Source organism: Lynx canadensis, chromosome B2 (assembly GCF_007474595.2).
Source record: "Lynx canadensis isolate LIC74 chromosome B2, mLynCan4.pri.v2, whole genome shotgun sequence".
NCBI lineage: Eukaryota > Metazoa > Chordata > Mammalia > Carnivora > Felidae > Lynx > Lynx canadensis.
The window spans coordinates 80,376,038-80,396,873 of NC_044307.1; the positions used below are offsets into that span (position 1 = coordinate 80,376,038).

The 20,836-nt window shown below is 37.8% G+C and overlaps 1 protein-coding gene across 1 annotated transcript; it reads right to left on the reverse strand.

The window, feature by feature from the left end:
• Positions 1–2,497: 2,497 nt before the first annotated feature.
• SRSF12 (serine and arginine rich splicing factor 12) lies at positions 2,498–19,246 on the reverse strand. The gene is made up of 5 exons (XM_032593215.1): positions 19,060–19,246; positions 10,030–10,151; positions 8,643–8,750; positions 8,347–8,488; positions 2,498–2,995 (listed from the first exon to the last, which is right to left on the reverse strand). The coding sequence occupies exons 1-5, from the start codon at positions 19,122–19,124 to the stop codon at positions 2,626–2,628; spliced, it is 807 nt and encodes a 268-aa protein (XP_032449106.1). The 5' UTR covers positions 19,125–19,246; the 3' UTR covers positions 2,498–2,625.
• Positions 19,247–20,836: the final 1,590 nt, after the last annotated feature.

Sequence of the window (20,836 nt, forward strand, 5' to 3'; positions counted from 1 at the left end):
AAGTAAACATTACAAATAATAAAGTCTTGAATTTATTTTCATTTAAAAGTAAGCTAGCCCAGTGACAAAGGTTAAATCCTAGGGTCCAAATAAAAAATCTGCCATATTCCACTGTTTGCAGCTACAAAATATCAGCTCCTATATGGAAATTATTATTCATGAGGAGAAAGAAAACAAGCAGTTGTAGTGGCCAGTTTTATATTCTTTGACATTAACTTATCCTCCGATCCTGAACAAATGTAGATAGTGCCCCTATGCTAAACTTGAGAAGTACCTGAGTAAATATATTATCGTTAAAGAAAATGATCACAGATGTGTAAAACATTTGCTTTATTAACAATCTCACCCATAAGTATCCTCCCTTAAATGGTTCAAGAAACAATGCTATAACCAAAGTGAATCCTGAATAGAGATATACCCAGAAGACAATTTCTCAAGGAACTAGCACAAGTGTCGATTTCCACTAAGACACAGAACCCATTTTCACTTATAATCATTTATTTTCCTAATTCTATTTTCTCCTTTCCCTCTAAACATTATCTTAGTTTAGCATATTATCTGTCAAAGACTTCTTCCAAAAAGCATAACAGGGAGAGGCAGTGTGGAGTCCAGCCACCGACGACTCCCAAAATCTAATAGCTGTGTGACCTAATGCAATCACTGAACCTCTCTGCATCTCTCTTTCCTTATCTGCAGTGGTATTTATCTCATACAGCTGTTGTGATGATGAGTGAATCATATAAAACTTATAAAGCAGTGTCAAGTCAATGCTCAAAAAAGTCTGAACTATTATTCCAGTTTTTCCATCAAATCAAATAGGATCCTCCTAAGAAGCCTAAAGATTACAATGGAAAACCAAATCAGAGGTAAATCAAAGGATAAGCATGTTCAGAAACACTGCCATATGAAAAAAATAAAAACAAGAAAAAAGAAATTGCTGTATTAACTTTTTACTAAGATATAATTAAATGAAAAGTAAAGACACTATAATCAATTCTTACTTAGCATTTCAAATGATTGCGTATGTATGTGGATAAACCCAAACATTTATTCAGAAAATATAAAACATTACTGTTAATATTTGTCTGTTCTTTCTTTGGACTATCCTTTAGATTTTCAACAGTGCCATGTAATTTTATAACTAAATTTTATTACAGCTGAACACTTCAAAGAGTTGCAGTTTTGAAACAAATTCTATGATCAGAGAAAATGTATCCAGAAAGTACTGTACAGTATACATGAATTTATGGTACTTGTCCAAATATCACCAGCATATTATTTTGTAAAGTTGTTTCTTACATAGGGTCTAAAACGCAAAGAAAAATGGAATTTGTATTAAAAAAAAAAAAAAATAGAAGCAACACTGGCTTCTATACGCCAAAAATAGAAGACAGATTTTTCTTATGCACTCTAGATACAAATATTAACTGTATGGACTGAGAACTTTTAATTTTCAATATAATTCAACAAAGTACACAAGTAGAACTCTATAAATATATTCCCTATAATAATCATATGCAAAACCATTTTATCACAAATACTACCAAAACCCTCTGAAAAACGTAAACTACAAACACATTTTTAAAGAAATTCTCAGTTTTAACAACTACAAAAGCAATAATAAAGTTATTTGGTTTATAAAAATGAAGGGCAGTGTAAAGTAAATCTGAATACCACAAAGCTTATAGAGGATGCAGTCTTGAATTCCTTACTACAAGTTACTAAACACTTTCAAAAATAATAGAGGACTTATTCTACACAATTTAAAGTCTTGAGCTAGAGCTCTAAGAAGAAATTCAGTAGATGAAAAGTAGGTATGTAGAAATAATGTTATAAAATATGATTTTTATACAAAATGTACCACTACTCTTCAAATGTATAAGGCTTAATATGAGTATTTTTGGATTATGAGTGCTGTATACAAGTTTTAGAGTAGTCTCCAACCATTCAAAATTCAGTATTTTTTATATGTTTTGATATTTCTGAAGTGAATGAACACAGTACAGGATGTAATTTAATGTCAACTTTATACTGTTCCACATGGTAAAAATAAAAGCTTTTTTGAGCTCAGGAGAGAATGTATCTTTTGAATTCTTGATCTCTATATAGATTCTTCTTTTAGGAATGTCAGAATTTTGTAATATGAACTAACAGCCACTAGGAATTGGTCCAAGTTTAAAGAGAAGATACAACAGAGACATAAGGTGTCAAATAGTTTAAGTCTTCCCTTTGCAATTATACAGTCATTATTTTTTACATGAAAGTAAAAGTGCTTTAAAGTAAAAAATCTTTATGTAAAATGTATCAGTATTACTAATACTTAATATCCAAGTAGAATTTTCTATATTAATTTCATTTTACCCATTTCTTTTGAAAAGTACCATTCTGCCACAAGGTAAACAAAAAATGGTCCATAAAATGGTGACATCAGACACATCATAATTTGTGGTATGGGCCCTTTAAATTGAGACCAAATCTTTATTAACCCAAAGCTAGAGAGACTTTATTTGTTGCACATGCCCAAAGTAACTCACATTTTCTATAAGCCTTGAAGAATTTTTATTTAGCATAATGAGAGGTTTAATGACTTATATTCAAGACTATGTAGCACTCTTCTGCTGCTGTTCACCAGCTGTTTTTATGATGATAACTCCGAGATCTGGAATGTGATCGAAAATGAGAGTGTTTTGCTGTTTGTGCTTTAGCTTCAGAATTGGTATACCCCTTGGGAGATTTACAAGGGGATCTTGCTATGGAGTCAGAATGTCTTCCATGTGATCTTGATTTGGTTCCTGAGCTAGTCTGCTTTTGAGGTGAACTTGATTGTGATTTTCCTATTGACTTGGATCTTTTTGGTAACGACTTGGACCTTGACCGTCCTCTAGAACCAGAATTCCTTCTTGGAGTTCTTGACTGCCTTGCTGAGGTAGACCGCCTTGGTAGTGATTTGGAGCGAGATTTAGATTGGCTATAAGAAAATCGCCTGTGTCGAGACCTGCAAATATCCATAATGTTAACAGTATATATTTCACACAAAAACATTTAATAGGTTTAGAAACAGCAACTTCAGGAATGTATACATTTTACATAATATTAGTTATGATTTCACTGGATAAACTAAAAGAAACAATTTTAATTTTGCTATGCATGCTTTTAGTTCAAATGTAAGTACCAAGTCTGTAATATTTGTTATACTAGAATGTATGACCAAAAGATTTTTACTTTGCTAGATTTATCTTATGATACAGGTCAGTTCTGAAAAATGCCCTGCATAATAAATCTGGGTTATACAACTCCTAAGAGGTATGAAAATCTGAAGGGAAAAAAAGATTAAAAAAAAGACAGAGAGAAAGTAACTATTTAAAGTTTATTAAATAATGCTTATAAAAACCAAAACCAAAACCAAATGCAGGACTTTTGAATCCCACCATGATAGAGCAACTTGTATTAGACTAATCTTCCCACGGAAAACAGCTATATAAAGAAGCTAAACAACATTTATAAAACAACTGTTTAAAGGTATTAGAGAATAACCAACCAACCCTAGCAGAACTTGAGGGGTTACAAACCATGGCTCTTTTACAAAGACCATGTTCCAAATGTTGGCATGGTGGAACTGAACCCAAACAGAAAATGGCTATTTGACTAAGCATATTAACAGACAAATTAGGATTCAGGACTACCAAAATGGTTGGGACTAAAGAGGCAAAATCTCAGAGATGAGAAAATGGCAGACAGAAATCTCCTAAAATTTGCCTACAAATTCTCTTCAAGTCACTGGCCATCTTTAAGCTGTGCACATAAAGGATGAGACTCCTAGAGGTCAAGAAAAATAGCAGTTGGAAGATTCAAGAATTAAGATGAAATTCTATCAGACACACAGTGCTGGGGAGAGAGGCTGGAGTTCAACCCCCAAAAGGTCAAAGAGCCTTGAGTAACAACCCAGGCTTTCAATTAAGAACCCAGAAGGGCCATATCCTACCGATCAGTCTTAACAATGCCTCAAACAAGCCTTGAAAAGATCAAGGTGATCTGCCAATACTCCTCCACCTACTAGAAGAAACTTCCTTTGGAGGATATCATCCAAAGCACTGCAAGTTTTCATCGACGATGTTCAACATCCAATAAAGAAATCCATGAAATATGTCAAAAATAGATAAAAATGACTAAAAGCTATGGAAATACAAGACAAAACAAAACAAAACAAAACAAAACAAAAACAGACCCAAAGTAATTTGGATATTGGCATTATTCAGACAGGAATTTTTAAAAATGACTATAACCGATGTGTTCAAGAAAATAAGAAGACAGGCAAAACAGATTAAAAAATGGAGAAATTCAACAGAATATTGGAATCTGTAGAAAGAAACAAATGGACATTTTAAGAACTGAAAATATATATCTGAAATGTAAAAGTCACTAACTAGATAAATTTAACAGCAATCTATATACAGAAGAAAAAGTGAACTGAACTATAAAACAGATTATTAGAAAAACATATATACTGAAACACAATGAGAGAAAAGGAATTTTAAGAAATCCAGAACAAAGCCTAAGAGATATGTACTACACAGTCACACAGCCAAAAAGAAAAAATGGATGAGGCAGAAGCCATATTTGAAGAGATAATAGCCTAATATTTTCCCAAACTAATGAAAAGCATCAACTCACAATTTCAAGCAGCTCAGTAAACCCTGGAGAATAAGATACATTACCTGTAAAGGAGCAACATTAAGACTGACAGCTGACTATAAATATCAAGAAACGATAGAGTAATTTTTTTTCTTTTGCTTATATAACAAAGGTTTTATTACTTTAAGTAAAACTGTTAACAAAGTGATAGCTTTCCCAGTCAGCTTCTTAATGCATTTAACAAGTAACATTCTTGATAGAATAATTTTAAGTGTTTGTTTATTTTGGAGAGAAAGAATGTAAGTAAGGGAAGGGCAAAGAGAGGGAGACAGAGGATCGAAAGCAGGTTCCATGCTGAGAGCGCAGAGCCCAATGTGGGGCTCGAACTCACAAATCGTGAGATCAAGACCTGAGCTGAAATCAAGAATAAGACTCAAGTGACTGAGCCACCCAGGTGCCCCACTAGTTTGTTTTTTTATCCATATCCACTAAAGACAAAATAAGAGACCTCTTTTTAGTCTAAGATAATAGCACTTATACTGTATTTACTTATAGTATATGTTAGGCTTATACATACACTACTTCATTCATCGCATGCACATATGCACACACAAAATCTGATCCTTATGAATGTCATGAGAACTAGGTAAGATTTGCATTCTTTATACTATAATTTTACAAATGGAAAAAACTGAGGTCAGAGAGATCAAGCAATGATCTTATGATGAGTACAAAGCAAAACAGCATTGTTACAAGAAGATGTGGTTCTTTCTATTCCTGATACTTCATGATGATTTGGGATAATTGATGGACATTTTTTTTTTAAACTATAACCTATTTTTTAAATGTTTTATTTATATTTAAGACTGAGAGCACAAGTGGGGGAGGGACAGAGAAAAAAGGGGACAAAGGATCCGAAGCAGGCTTTGCAATGACAGCAGTGAGCCCTATGTGGGGCTCAAACCCACGAACTGGGAGATCATGACCTGACCGAAGTCAGACACTCAAACAACTAAACCACCCAGGCGCCCCAATAGACATTGTTAAATTTTCTCCAGCTAAGTGTTATACTTTACTTTTACTAGAAGGCATAAAATGATGTGAATATTTGCCGTTTTTTGATTAATCAGGAGAAAAACTGGTTAACTATGGCTTTAATACATTTGGGAAACAACTGACATTCCTAATGAATAAAATGGGCAATTTACTTTTCTTTTTTCTTTCACAAACTTGTCTTCTTCACAAGGGCCAATGGATATTATTAAGTTACAACAGTGTTGCGTTAGGCACAATATTATACCTCCTTTAATCTTTGATATAAACATCATTCATTTAAAAATAAGTAAATAAATAATTCATTCATTTTATACATACCACCTGTATCATTCTAAACTTATGCTAAAATGTATATGTATAGTTTCTACATATGTATAGTTATATGTATACATATATAATCTATATGTGTATAGTATATAAATATAAAATTCATAGTAATATAAACTGTTGAACATTACTCCCTTATATCCTCCGTAAAGACAGAAGCAGTACCACTGTTATCAGTGTGGCTTTCCTATATATAAGGCATGTAAAAGTTTTTTAAAATCTTGATTTGCTTTCACTATGTTTTAAGATCTATTAATATAATTTTGTATTTTAAATATAGAAACTATATATCAGAGCTAAATCTCAAATAATCAATCAATGGGAAAATGGCTTTCCCTTAGCCACGGACAAACTTGACTGTTCTCCATAGATGCAAAGGAGGTTTTATATTCTTATACTATCAGAGAAAATATGATAAAAGAGATCATGTTCCAGATAGGACTGTTTCTAAATATTTCTTCACCAATCTCGGTAATGGCTCAATCCTGACTGTGTTTTCCTGGATTATAAAAGGTGCTTAGGGCTTCCTCCCTGCTTCATGCCTCCCTAAGGATGGGCCAAATCAACATATTTGTTCACACACAAGGAGAGGTACTGAACTGATACGTAAGATTCTAGAGCCCTGACAGGGCCATATTTTCTAGCAATCAGGATTCCTGGATATTAAAAAGTCATAGAAGGTAGATGTAGTTCTCACTTCCTATCTTTGACTTCCACTTGGCTGGAGGGATTGGAGCCAGGTCACTCCACAGTCTTGTTTTTAAATCTGGGAACCTGGGGCAAAGATTAACTCTCTAGCTCTGGTACATATACCATACACTGCGCTTTTTCTTGGCTAGGCTCTTGGAGTTGAGGAACGGAGGGATCAGAGTGAAAGTGAGCAGCCCTAGTGATCTTTGATCTGAAGTTATATGGGCCTATATAGAGTTTAGGTGTACTACATGTGGCCCAGGAGTGCTCTTATTTCTCACAGAAAAAAGGATATTCGTGTAAATGCTGATCATTTTTTTTACATTTTTTAAACGTTTATTTATCTTTGAGAGAGAGAGACAAGGATGAGCAGGGGAGGGGCAGAGAGAGAGGAAGACACAGAATCTGAAGCAGACTCCAGGCTCCGAGCTGTCAGCACAGAGCTGGATGCAGGGCTCAAACTCATGGACCATGAGATCATGGCCTAAGCTGAAGTCAGATGCTTAACCGACTGAGCCACCCAGGCGCCTCTTTTTTTTTTTTTTTTTTTTTAAAGTAAACTCTACACTTGGCACCTGGGTGGCTCAGTCGATTAAGCGTCCGACTCCGGCTCAGGTCATGATCTCATGGTTTGTGGGTTCGAGCCCCGTGTCAGGCTCTGTGCTGACATGGACCCTGCTTGGGATTCTGTGTCTCCCTCTCTCTCTGCTCTTCCCCCATTCATGTTCTGTCTCTCTCTCCTCCAAAAATAAATAAACATTAAAAAAAAAAAAGTAAACTCTACACCCAACATGAGGCTCAAACTTATGACCCCAAGATCAAGAGCAAGAGTTGCATGTTCCACTGACTGAACCCCAATGCTGATCATTCTTAAAGAAAATTTACCTTAAAATTCTACATGTCTATGAAAAAATTACAGCACTAAAACTCAAGATAAATACAATTATTTAAGAATTTAAGAATGCTAATACAATTTCAGTTATTATTTAAATAACTTCAAGTTAATTAATTTTCATTGTGTTTTACTATTTTTTTAATTATTTTTTATTATTAGTGATTTACTATTATTCTAACAGAAACAAAGTCCTGGCTAGCAATATAAATAACCTGCAAATATCTTTTTCTGAAAAAACTTACTATTTTCATGTCTTCTTAGAATAGTACCATACTTATAATTTGTTTTTGAAAATAATTTACCTTTTATAAATATATTGATTTACATTAATTTTAAGTTCAATCTCCTGTCACAAGTGATTATATTTCTTATGAGTTTTTAGTCATCCCGAACTTAAATTCTTAATTATTCTGTTCAGTTAGGAAAATTTTATTTTTTTTAATTCCACTTTATATGTCAAGTATACATTTTAAAATTTTTTGTTTTTTCTTCAGTACATATTACTTTTCTATTTAAAAAGCTTAAAATTAAGTCTGTCATGAAATAAAAACACTGGAAGGTACCCAATATACCCAAGTTAAATAACAATACACTTCAAATAGAGAGGAGCATATCGTTTTTAAAAATGTTGACCTTTATGTATATTATACAAAATGATTCTGAGGCCTATTTTCGAAAACCCTTTAAAATGTTTTCCAGAAAAAGTAGAAAATTAAGTTTTCAATCCTCCTGTATTTTGTACTCACTCTTTAAGGCTATCAGATCGTCTCCTATTTCTTCCCCATGAAGAGCTTCTACTTCGAGTTCTCCTTTGGCTGGGGCTTCTTGACCGCCTATGATCACTTGGAGAACAAGGGTGACGTTCTTTTGATTTCATTTGGCCTGGTGCTAGAATACGAAATAATTTATTACCTGAAAACCTCAGTAACAGCTATTCAAATAGTATTCTTTTCTGAAAGAATTTAAAATAAAAAAAAAAAATCTTTCAGAGCTAAAACTCATTCTGCTGAATAAACAAGATCTAATGTTTAGTCACACTTACTTTTTCGATCACCTTGTGCAAACTGTATTTCAATTTGACGGCCACATACCCACTTTCTATTGAGGTTATAAAGAGCATCTTCAGCATCACGAACATCTTCAAATATGACTAGCTGTTAAGGATACTTTGAACGTCAGATATCAAGTAAAAATATTATTTTTATCGAATTATTTATATGTGACATGAAATTAATAGGAAAAAAACAACTCCAAGTTATTAAGCTCACATCATATATATATATATAATCAGAAATTTCACTTTTATTATGAAAACAAAATGTCCCCTTATGATTTAGAAGAATCTATCTAAAAGTAAGAACAGAAACAAACGTGTAACTACACTTCTAATGCACACATTAGTGTAGCTGCAGTATGCATTTATAATGTGAAAGAACATGTTATGAGAAAAAAATAAGTCCAACACTGGCTAGGATTAAAAAAAAAAATTGTTTAGGCTCTCCCTTCTTTCAGGTAAAAGATTCATCAGGTTTTTCAGCATACAGAAGCCTTTATTCTGAAATTATAATTACTCTTTCACTAAAAGGCTTTTTGATTATGACATTTAGGAAAAATTACTTACTATAAACAAAACTGCAAAGAGACATGTAACTTAAAATATTACACCTTTGAAAATGATATTTACTTTTGAACCTACTATTTTAAAATACTTTTATGTTTTTATTACTTGGGATATAATTATAAAAAAACACAAAAGCAATCTGTGAACATCTGGAGTTACATATATTGTTTTGTAATACCCCACTAAACTTCCTTACCTACGTAAATTATATATTAAACCTAACTAAAATGGAAATAAACTATAGAAAATGACTAGCTGTTTTTCAGGAGGTTGTTCACTGGTTTAATTTTTTAAAAATAGGAAACAGAAAAAGCTCAAGAAACGCAATACAAAATGAGACTTTGGCAATTACCTCAATGTCACTTGATCTTGAACCTTGACCTTTACTCTTTAAGGCTTGCAAGATGGACTTTATAAGAGACGCAGAACCAACAAAATCAGACTTGGCTTTGACTCTGGAACTCTGAATAAATGTAGGAAAGCCGAAGTCTCAACCTGGTGTTGGCTTTGTCTTTTGCTTGATAAAGACTTCCCCTCTTCCAGGTCTTTATATCTGTGTCCACCCTCCCTCTTTACTCCTTGATGCTTGAACTTTAGGTGCCTTTTTTCTCGCCTGCTTGGTTTATGCTTGGATTCTAGCTAACAGGTTGGTTCAAACTGGGGGGTGCTTGCCAGCTACTGTGGACTGCTTTAGATTTTCTGAGATAGAGAAATAAACACATTTAATTAGGCAATATTAATCTCATAACATATGCTCCTGAATACACATGCATATCTGCACAGATATACAGTACATTCACATGCACACAGTAAAACAAAGGATATTGAACATAAGCAAATCCTCTTGGGCGGCGGGTGTAGAAGTCAAGTGGAATGTAAACGTCTACTATAGGGCCATAGCGACCAAACTCACGGCGCAAGTCCTCAGGCCTGAAGTGTTTTAGAAATAAGGCAAAGAAATATGAATAGCTGGATTAAAATATTTTGCCTACGGAAATCCAGTTGAAACCTTCAAAAGAAAGTATTATCTAGACCAGTATTATCTAAAATTGTCGTAACAATCACCCAGGGTTTAGGAAGGAGGAAAAAAGAAAGCAAATCCTCAGGCCTCACTTGTAGAGATTCTGATTTAAAAGATCTGCATTAGGGGCTGGAAATCTGTATTTTTATAAGCACTCCAGGTGGCTGTTCGGATTGGGGAAAAAATGACCAAGGAAAGTTATTCTCCGTCTTTGAAAGTGACTTTTATTAAAAGAGATTTCAATCGTCAATATAAAAAGTTCTGTTAACTATTTCATTAAGAACACATTCATTTGCCTCACTATAATTTCACATTTATGTTAATTTTGTTTTCAGATGGCAAGGATTAGCTGCTAAAGAAGTCCTAAAATTATTTCTCAGGCTTTAAAGAAAACTGTTTTACTATTAAACATAAAGCAAAATAACTACCATGTTCTTAAATTTGATAAGTATTTTTTTTTTTTTTAATTTTTTTTTTTTCAACGTTTATTTATTTTTGGGACAGAGAGAGACAGAGCATGAACGGGGGAGGGGCAGAGAGAGAGAGAGGGAGACACAGAATCAGAAACAGGCTCCAGGCTCTGAGCCATCAGCCCAGAGCCCGACACGGGGCTCGAACTCACGGACCGCGAGATCGTGACCTGGCTGAAGTCGGACGCTTAACCGACTGAGCCACCCAGGCGCCCCAAATTTGATAAGTATTTTTAAACCTCCTATATGCCTTCTACTGTGACAGGTACTAAAAGGGGGACACCAAAGGAATATTTAGCTTATTTGTCTTCATGGAGCAACAACTTAAACTGAAGAGACAAAATACTTAGCATTTATAGCTGACAATTAGAGTACATTTACAATCCAGCTACTGTTCACCTTAATGCTAACAATTTTATAGTTGTTTAAAGGTGAGGGCACAGACAGATGAATTCGCCTAAGGTCAGCAAGCCAGCATATGATAGAACTAGAATCAAACATCCACAACCTGACACTTGTCTGTGTTCTGAATCACTGCACCGTACCGCCTCATGGAGATCTTAGAGATTCAGCATCAAGCTATGAGCACAAAACATGGCCCAGAAGAAATAAGAGTCCTTCAAAACATATTATGCAGAAAGAAGACTCAAGATGACTGCAAAGCTGCTAGCTTGGGCAAATGGAAGAAAGACAGTGTCCGTGACAAAAATTAGATAGCTGGAAAAGAGAAGTTAGATTGATGAGGGAGGAGAGAGGCAAAAGAAATGCTGGATTTGAGGTGATGGCCGAACATCCGTAAGAGCTCTGTAAACAGGGGGCCTGGCTGGCTCAGTAGGTAGAGCATGTAACTCTTGATCTCGGGGTTGTGAGTTCGAGCCCGATGTTGGGTGTAGAGATCACTCAAAAAAAGAAAATAAAATCTGTAAAAAAAAGAGTTCTGTAAACAACTGAAAATTATTATTAAATAAATTTATTTTCAAGACTAAAAGTCAGTGATTAAAGCTAGAGATGTGAATTCACCACACAGTGCAACTGACATGACATCCTTTATTGTACTTTTTTTCATTTAATACTTACTATAAAATGTTTAATTGTCTGCCTTCCCTGAAACTATTATCTTTGCAGGGTAGTGACAATGTCTTTCTTTCATTTACTCATTCAACAAATACTTACTGAGCACCTACTCTGGCCAGCCTGTAGCGATGTGATGGAGAACAACATTCCTGCTGCCAGCCTTGTGATGGAGAACACAAGACAACAGGGTAATGACTCTCAGCCATTCCTGAGTATTAGAATCATTTGTGAAGGAGATGTTATAAAAACAGGTACTCCAGCCTGATGCATTAACCTTGGACACAATTAGTACTTCCCCTGGTGGGCCCCAAGTAGGTTTAGTTTTTTTAAGGGTTTCACAGGCAATTCTGAGAATCAGGGTTGAGAATCCCTTTTAAAGCAGGTGTCTTCACCAGTGTACCTAGCATTGTTGCTTGGCACAAAGTAGGCACTCAAAATATTGAGTTACCATTTAATAGTCAAGGAGACTGAGAATGAGAAAAGTTACCTTGCCTAGAGGTACATATAGCCAGCAGCAAAGCTAGACTTCAAATGAATTTTCTGAGGCAACCAATCCCTTCAACAAATGTGAGTGCCTGACAGGGAAAGGATCCTAGATGGTGTAATGGAGGTTGGGGCAATGTGTGTCACGGAGGCTTGGAATCCCAGAAGCCAAGGGTGACAGAAATCTGAAGAAGCCAAACTTCCAAAAGAGCTGGCTCCCATTGTCACCACTGCCACAGCTATTAGCTGTTGTTTTGCTCTCATTTATTTTTGTATTTTTGGTGTCATCTATTTTGACATTCAGAAAATAGAGAATACAATAAACACTTATGTATCCACCAAGATTTATTATATCTCAATATTTGTCATCATTTTCAGTAATTTTTTTAGAAACAAGATGTATTATTCTACCTTAGAGACAATCATTGGTGTTTATTATTCCTCTGCATAATTTTGTATTTTTACTGTAAATTAATATATCCCTAATTACGTGTTTTTGTATATGTCAAACTTCATATAAATGGTATCAGACTATTTATATAATTTTACTCCTTCTCCTCCCTTGAAATTTCTCTATGTAGCCCTAGTTCACTCATTTTAACTCTGTATTGGTATTATCAATAAATCACAATTTACTTATTCATCTTTCTGTGGATAAACATTTAAGATGCTATCTGTTTTTTAAACTGCAAACTATGCTGCAGCATATGTTATGATACAAGTGCCATGCAGAGCTCTGCTAGATTCCTGGGATGCATCACAATGCAACTGGTGGGCCGGAGAGCACGCTGATCTTCAGCTTCTACTGAACTACATGAAGAGAACTACATGTTCTCCAAAGTGACCAAATCAATCTATACTCCTCAAAACCTACGTAAGAATTCCACTGCTCCACCTCTCATTAACATTTTTAATTCTTGTCATCCTGAAGCATAGAAAGTGAATGGGTATCTTAATGTTTTAATTTTAATTTACCTAACAACCAGTTAGGTGCAACATATTTTCATGTGTTATGGGTCAGTTGTTTCCTGTTAATACCTACCAGCAGTATTTCTGGGTTAAAGAGGATGTGTAATTTTTATGTACTGTAATTTTTATGAAACTGTCACAGTCCTGCAAAGTGGCTGTGCCATTTTATACTCCCACCCACAATGTATGAGTTTCAGTTAGGCTAATCTTTGTTAGCACTTTCTAGGTTGTCAGATTTTTGGTTTTTTTGTTTTTTATCTTAGCCACTGAAGTGGGAGTTAAGTGGAATCTCACTGTGGTGGTTTTTTTCAGTTTAATGTTTATTTATCTTGTGAGAGAAGAGCAAGGGGAAGGGGAAGAAAGAGGGAGAGAGAATCCCGAGCAGACTTGGCTGTCAGCACAGAGCCCTACATGGGGCTTGATCTCACTAACAGTGAGATCATGACCTGAGCCTGAATAAAGTTGGATACTTAACCAACTGAGCCACCCAGGAGCCCTCTCACTGTGGTTTTAATTTGCACTTCCAAATCACAAATGATCTCAAGCACTTTTTCATGTGCTAATTTTCCTTGTGAAGTGTCTGTTGGAGCTTTCTGCCCATTTTTAATGTTTGTCTCTTTTATTATTGAGTTGTAAAAGTTCTTTACATATTCTGAAAAAAAGTCCTCTGTATTGCTTTGTGTATGTTTTGTGAATATTTTCTCTCAGTCTGTAGCATGGCTATTTACTCTCTTAATAGCATTTCTTTTTTAAAAAAAAAAAATTTTTTTTTAACGTTTTTATTTATTTTTGAGACAGGGAGAGACAGAGCATGAACGGGGGAGGGTCAGAGAGAGGGAGACACAGAATCTGAAACAGGCTCCAGGCTCTGAGCTGTCAGCACAGAGCCTGACGTGGGGCTCGAACTCATGGACCGCGAGATCGTGACCTGAGCCAAAGTCAGCCGCTTAACCGACTGAGCCACCCAGGCGCCCCAATAGCATTTCTTAATGAACAAGAATTTTAAATTAGAGAAATCTAATTTTTCAATATTCTTTTTTCTTTTATGGTAATTGCTTTCTTTGCCCTATAAGAAATCTTTGCCTATCCCCAGGTCATAAAGACATTCTTCTATGTTTTCTTCTAAAAGCTTTATTTTGTTATCTTTTCCATTTCAATTGATGATCCAGCTCAAATTGTGATGTGAAGTAGAGGCTGCAGTTCATTTTCCCCAGTATGCACTGTCCATTTGTTGAAAAGATTTTCCTTTTTCCTTTTTCCACTGGTACCTTTGTTAAACATCAGCTGACTCTGTAAGTGTGGATTATTTATGGACTCTCTATTCTGTTCTATTAATCTATTTGTCCATCCTTAGGCCAATATCACACTGTCTTGATTACTATATATTTTTAGTAGGTCTTATGTCAGGTAAGTCTTCCAACTTCAGTGATCTTTTTCTAGATTATTTTGGCTAGTCTAGATCCTTTCCATATCAATATATTTTAGAATTAACTTGTCAGTTCCTATTTCATGTATTTTTCAAATTTATTTATTATTTTTTTTAGTAATCTCTACATCCAACATGGGGCTCGAATTTACAACCCCAACATCAAGAGTTGCACACTCTGACTGAGCCAGCCAGGCGCTCCCAGTTTCTATTTTTTTAACAGCCTCTGATCAGGAATGTCTTGAATCTATAATATAATCAGTTTGGGGAGAACTGATAACTTAGCATTTTGTTTTCGAATCCAAGAACATGGTATATCAATTTATGTTGTCTTCTTTCTCTTGGCACTATATTGTAGTTTTTTGTGTAAAGGTTTTTATTACATGTTTTGTTGTTGTTCTTGTTAAACTTATTTCTAAGTCTGTTTTTTGATACTAAGGCAAATGAAATTGTTTTAAAATTTTCATTTTCAACTGTTTACTGCTAATATATAGAAATAGATTTTTCATAAGTTTATTTGGTATTCTGATAACTTACTAACTCATTACTTAAGGTTTACATAAACATGTCACCTAAGAATAAGGACAAGTTTTGCTTCTATCTTTATAATTTTTATGTTTTTTATTTATCTTTCTTCCCTTGTTACACTGGTTAGGGCCTGCAACAAAATGATGAATTGAGGTTGTAAGAGTGGGCATGTTTGGCTTGTTTTGATCTTAGAGGGAAAGCATTCGGCTTTTACCATTAAGTATCTTGTTAGCTATAGGCTTTTCATAGGTACCCTTTATTGGGCTGGGGAAGTTCCCTTCTATTCCAGTTTGCTGACACTTTTTCTCATGAATCTTGGTGAATTCTGTTTAATGCTTTTTCCGTATCACCATCAATATCAATATAGTCTCATACACACTGTAACCAAAGAATGCTACTAATTATGTCAAACGAGGTACTTGACGGTTGCTTCCCAACCTAACATGATGTTATGCATTAAAATGAGAATGTTATATTTGGGATTTGGACATTACTTTGTTCCATTAGAAAACTGTATCTGACATTTAAAAAAAATTATTCTTCTACATAGTGCAAAAGCAAAGATATTAAAAGTAATATTCTTCCTGAACCAGATCTTGTTTCACCAGTGAAAAGAAAAATAATACAAATTAAAACAGCATGAAATGTATTTAAAAACATTTTTTTAAAGTTTAAAAAAATTTTTTAAAGTAATCTCTACACCCAACGCGAGATTCAAACCTATAACTGTGAGATCAAGAGTCACATGCTCCACTGATTATGCTAACCAAGCACCCCTAAAATGTATTTTTAAGTCTTTCTTTAGTTTTGTTTTTTTTTTTTAAACATTTATTTATTACTGAGAGACAGAGAGACACAGAGCGTGAGCAGGGGAGGGGCAGAGAGAGAAGGAGACACAGAATCTGAAGCAGGCTCCAGGCTCTGAGCTGTCAGCACAGAGCCTGACGCAGAGCTCGAACTCACAAACTGTGAGATCATGACCTGAGCCGAAGTCGATCACCTAACCAACTAAGCCACCCAACCGCCCCAAGTCTTTCTTTAGTTTTGATACTCAATTTCATTCCAAAAAAAATTTAAGCTAAGCCATAATACCTTTTAATGTCTTGTGCTTTATGTCACATATTAAAATGGCTACTGCAAAGAAGCATTTAAAAAAATTTTTTTTAAGTTTATTTATTTTGTGTGAGAGAGAGCACACGGGAGAGGGAGAGAGAGGGAGAGAGAGACAATCCCAAGCAGGCTTTGCACTGTCAGCACAGAGCCCAATGTGGGGCCTGAACTCACGAACCGTGAGATCATGACCTGAGCTGAAGTCAAAAGAGGGATGCTTAACCGACTGAGTCACCTAGGTACCCCTTTTTAAAATTTTTTAAAAGTTTGTATTATTTATTTTGCGTGTGTGTGTGTGTGTGTGTGTGTGTGTGAGAGAGAGAGAGAGAGAGAGAGAGAGAGAGAGAGAGCACACACATGGGAGGGGCACAAAGAAGTATTTTAAATAAAATTTGGCTTTGTTATAGTTGCCATATTACCAGTTAACTTACACTGCATGCCACCCTGTACAAAAAAGCTTTTAATATAGGTTACACGTAATGATTCTACCTTCACAAAACTACTCAGCAGCTGGGCAATTTTAGGTAAGAAACTTAATTTCTCCAAGCCTCAGTTTCTAATCTGTGAATCTGTGAAATGGGATTAATAAAGAACATACATTACAGGGTTATTGGGAAAATCTAGTAAGATAATATATGCAAAATGTTTAGTACAGTGTTTAACACATAGTGAATACTCAACAAATGTCAGCGATTATTATTCCATTAATACAAATCTAGATGATTGCCCCCAGTGGCAGTACTAAAAAGTGGTGAAAAAACTGGAAAAAGAAATCAATAAATCTCAATTTTCAGTCTTGACTACTCATGGTGATTATCTAGATCAGAAAACATGTGTCATGTGATGTGTTTTATTTGGCCTTAAGGTGTGCTGAAACATAAAACTGCCAATATTTTACAGCTTTTAAATCTACAAAAACAGGAATCTCATATAATTCAATTTAATAAATGCCAGCATTTTGAAACAGAGTTTACACAAACACAGGTTTCTGTTTCTTTAGAAAATTAGGACTTGGGGCGCCTGGGTGGCGCAGTCGGTTAAGCGTCCGACTTCAGCCAGGTCACGATCTCACGGTCCGGGAGTTCGAGCCCCGCGTCGGGCTCTGGGCTGATGGCTCAGAGCCTGGAGCCTGTTTCCGATTCTGTGTCTCCCTCTCTCTCTGCCCCTCCCCTGTTCATGCTCTGTCTCTCTCTGTCCCAAAAATAAATAAAAAACGTTGAAAAAAAATTTAAAAAAAAAAAAAAAAAAAAAAAAAGAAAATTAGGACTTTGTGGCAACAAGTCCAAATGTCTATGTAGTCATTAGCTGCAGCTAGTAGTACCAGTTGCCATCCCCTTTATATGGCATGAGTTCTTTTCTGTTTGCTACAATCCACACCATCCTATTGTGCCTTATAACCCAACAACTTTACTCATTCATATTACCCTGGCTAGCCCCTGTGGCTACTGGAATTGGAAACCTCTCTCTCTCTCTTTTTTGTAGACACACTAGAGAGACTAGATGCTTTTTTAGCATTCAGGTGGTCTTTAACTGTGGCATTTTTTTTTTTTTTACTCTACCCAAATTATAAATATTTGTTTTCTATGTATTGATAAACAGGTTGAGAGGAGAAATATAAACACACGCATCTTTTAGATGTCATTAAGGTATATTAACCCACACTCTATAATTGTGACATACATAATAGTAGGGATCAAATAAAAAAATACTGAACATTTACTCCTCAAAGGTAAACGACAATGATTACTCCAGATGGCTCTGGAGTCAAGGGCTCCAATATTTGAATATCTGAAGCCATTAAGCCCCAGTTAAATCATTAAAACTCTTAAGCTTCAGGTTTTCCTTGTGTATTATAAAGATGATATTGCATACCTAAAAAGGTTGAGCGGCGAATAAATTAGGTAAAACCAGTGAAATGGAAACGTCTATTTATGCCCCTATCCCACCCTCTATCATTCATTCCCTCTGGCTCCTGTTAAGGGAGAAAGTGCTTTATGATGAAGAGGTCATTCCTTAATACTTATGTTTAAGCACTATATAGGCAAGAATTCTCAAGGCAGGGAGGGGGATGTGTGGACCGAGAGCATCTCACTGGACCAGGGAAGTCTATCCAAACCGTTATCATGGGTGTTTACACTGCACTCTGAACTTTATAGAAAAACATAAATCTCTTTCACTGAAGCCATCCTTTGTATTGTGCAGCAAAATGTAACCAGCATCCCTTGTAAGTAAGTAGACCACACTCAGAGAACGGGAAGAGTAAGGCCCAAGGTACTACGCATTATTTTATAATACGTTCTCACCATCCCCAATTCCTCTTCATCTAGGACACAAGACGCGCAGCTTTATCGGGGCACGGCGACAAAGGAGTCGAATCGCAGGCACTGGCCCGAGGGAAAACACTCTCGGCCAGGGGCGGGGAGGCACCCTGGCTACAGGGAAAGCAGAAGCCTGCGCGCCGCGGGTCCTCAAGCAGAGGATGGGCACCGATCTCCCGGGCGCGGGGCCCGGCCCCGGGGGTGCGCTGCGCCGGGGCGGAACGCCGGCCGGGAGAGGGGAGGCGCGAGTCCCGCCCCGGCCTGGAGCAGCCCGAGGGTTCGCACCGCTCCCGGGAAGGGCGCCTCCGCGGAAAGCACAGGCCCAGCCAGAGGCCGGGCAGGCGCCGGGCACAGCCGGGGGCCGCGACCCGGCTCCGCGACGCTGCCGTTACCCGGCCCCTCCCCCGCGCGCCAACCTGCGGCCGCAGCCGCCGCTCACCTGGTGGCGTCTGCGACGTTCCTGACGAACAGGGAGGTGTTGGGGGGCCTCGTGTAGCGCGACATGGCCGCTTCCTCCGTTGCCTTTGGGCCTGCCCGCGGCCGCCAGGCTCGCTCCGTTTCTCGCAGTCGCCGCTGCCGCCACAGCAGCTCCGCCGGCCCCCTGCGCGACCCCCTCCCCTCGGCCTCGGCCCCGCGAGCGCGCAGCCGCAGAGGCGGGCGCGGGGCGGGGGGGCGCTGCGCGGCGCGAGCTGGTCCGTGCAGACCGCGCGGGGGCGGAGCCCGAGCCGAGGGGATCCGGGGAGGGGGAGGCGCGGGGTCCTGAAGATCCAGGGAATCCGAGGAGGGGGCGGTGCTGGGGTCCGCCAAGGTCCGGGGAGGGGGCTGTGCGGGAGTCCCGGGGTCCGAAGAGATCCGGGGAGAAGACGGCGCGGGGTCCCGCAGACCGAGGGAATCTGAGAAGAAAGGGGCGGCGCAAGAGAGGATCTGGGAGGGGGCGGTGTGGAAGGGTCCCAGGTTCCGAGGAGATCTGGGGATGGGGCGGTGCCGAGGTACGCGGGGATCCGGGAAGGAGGGGAGCTTGGAGGCTGGAGTCCGAGGGGTCTGGAAAGGGGGCGCTTGGGGTCAGAGAGTGTCAGGAGGGCGGAGGCCAGCGGGGTCGAGGAGCTGAAACTGAGGCGGGGGATAGAGGATCCGGAGAGAGGGTGTTGGGAGTCGTCGGAGTGGGTGGTCGTGAAGGTAGAGTTCAACTGCTGAACAGCGGATGGCCCGTGGGGCCTTCAACCCTACATCCTCAGCCCAAGACCTTGGTACTAGTTCCGCCTACGGTTCCTTTAGCCCTGAGCCTAATAAGGCTTTAAAATTGTGAGGATTCGGGGTTTTGTTTGTGTTTTGATTCTTCACTTAGGGCACACTATTCTGCTGTGGATACATTCATTTAGATGTTTACTGAGTGCCTACTATGCACCAGGAATGTGTTAGGTGTGGGATATAGCAACACTACAGGCCAAGTCCCAACCCTTATTGTAGAGAGAGGGTGCAACAATAAACGAACAAATGAGGACGTGATGTAGAAGAAAGCAATGAAAAGGCAGTGGCAATTAAGCAAATTAAATTTTTATTTTCTCTGGAAGGAGAGAGGCAGAACGTGGGGGGGGGGGGGAGGTGTGCAGAGAGAGAGAGAGAGACAGAATCCGAAGCAGGCTCCAGGCTCTAAGCTGTCAGCACAGAGCCCAATAGGGGGCTTGAACTCAAGATCTGTGAGATCATGACCTGAGTGAAGTTGGTTCCCCAACCGACTGAGCCATTCAGGCGCCCTGGTGATTAAGCAAATTTAAAGTATCCTCCTTCCCTTGCTCCAAAATGTAGCGCAGCCCTTTCTAGTTACACTTGTGCTTTCAGGTTTACTCTTATCATTCGCACAGCGTATTACCCAGCACTGTAACAAGGTAACTTGTTTATTATTTTTATACGTTTCTGTTTATTTAGTAATCTCTACACCCAGCATGGGGCTCGAACTCAAAACCCCGAGATCAAGAGTCATGCACTCTTCCCACTGAGCCATCCGGGCACCCCCAGGTAACTTATAATTATTGATAGCACTCCTTTTTATTCTCAGAAGTGGTAGATTTTGGAGGATAAATAATAGGGTGACCCTACACAGCTCAGACTCAAAGGCTGTGAGAGTTTCCCAAGGTCTAGAACCGCTTCTGGAACAGTGGCCATTCATTTAAAAAAGAATTACTTTGGCACAGTAGGCACAGGACTACACGGAATAT

Excerpts from the sequence above, each read along its gene's own strand:
- SRSF12 (XM_032593215.1), bottom strand. The coding sequence starts at position 19,124 with ATGTCGCGCTACACGAGGCCCCCCAACACCTCCCTGTTCGTCAGGAAC. Across the intron at positions 10,152-19,059 it reads AACGTCGCAGACGCCACCAG|GCCTGAGGACTTGCGCCGTG; the intron begins GTGAGCGGCGGC and ends AAAACACTTCAG. Across the intron at positions 8,751-10,029 it reads TCAATATCCTTTGTTTTACT|TCATATTTGAAGATGTTCGT; the intron begins GTGTGCATGTGA and ends CTTAACAGCTAG.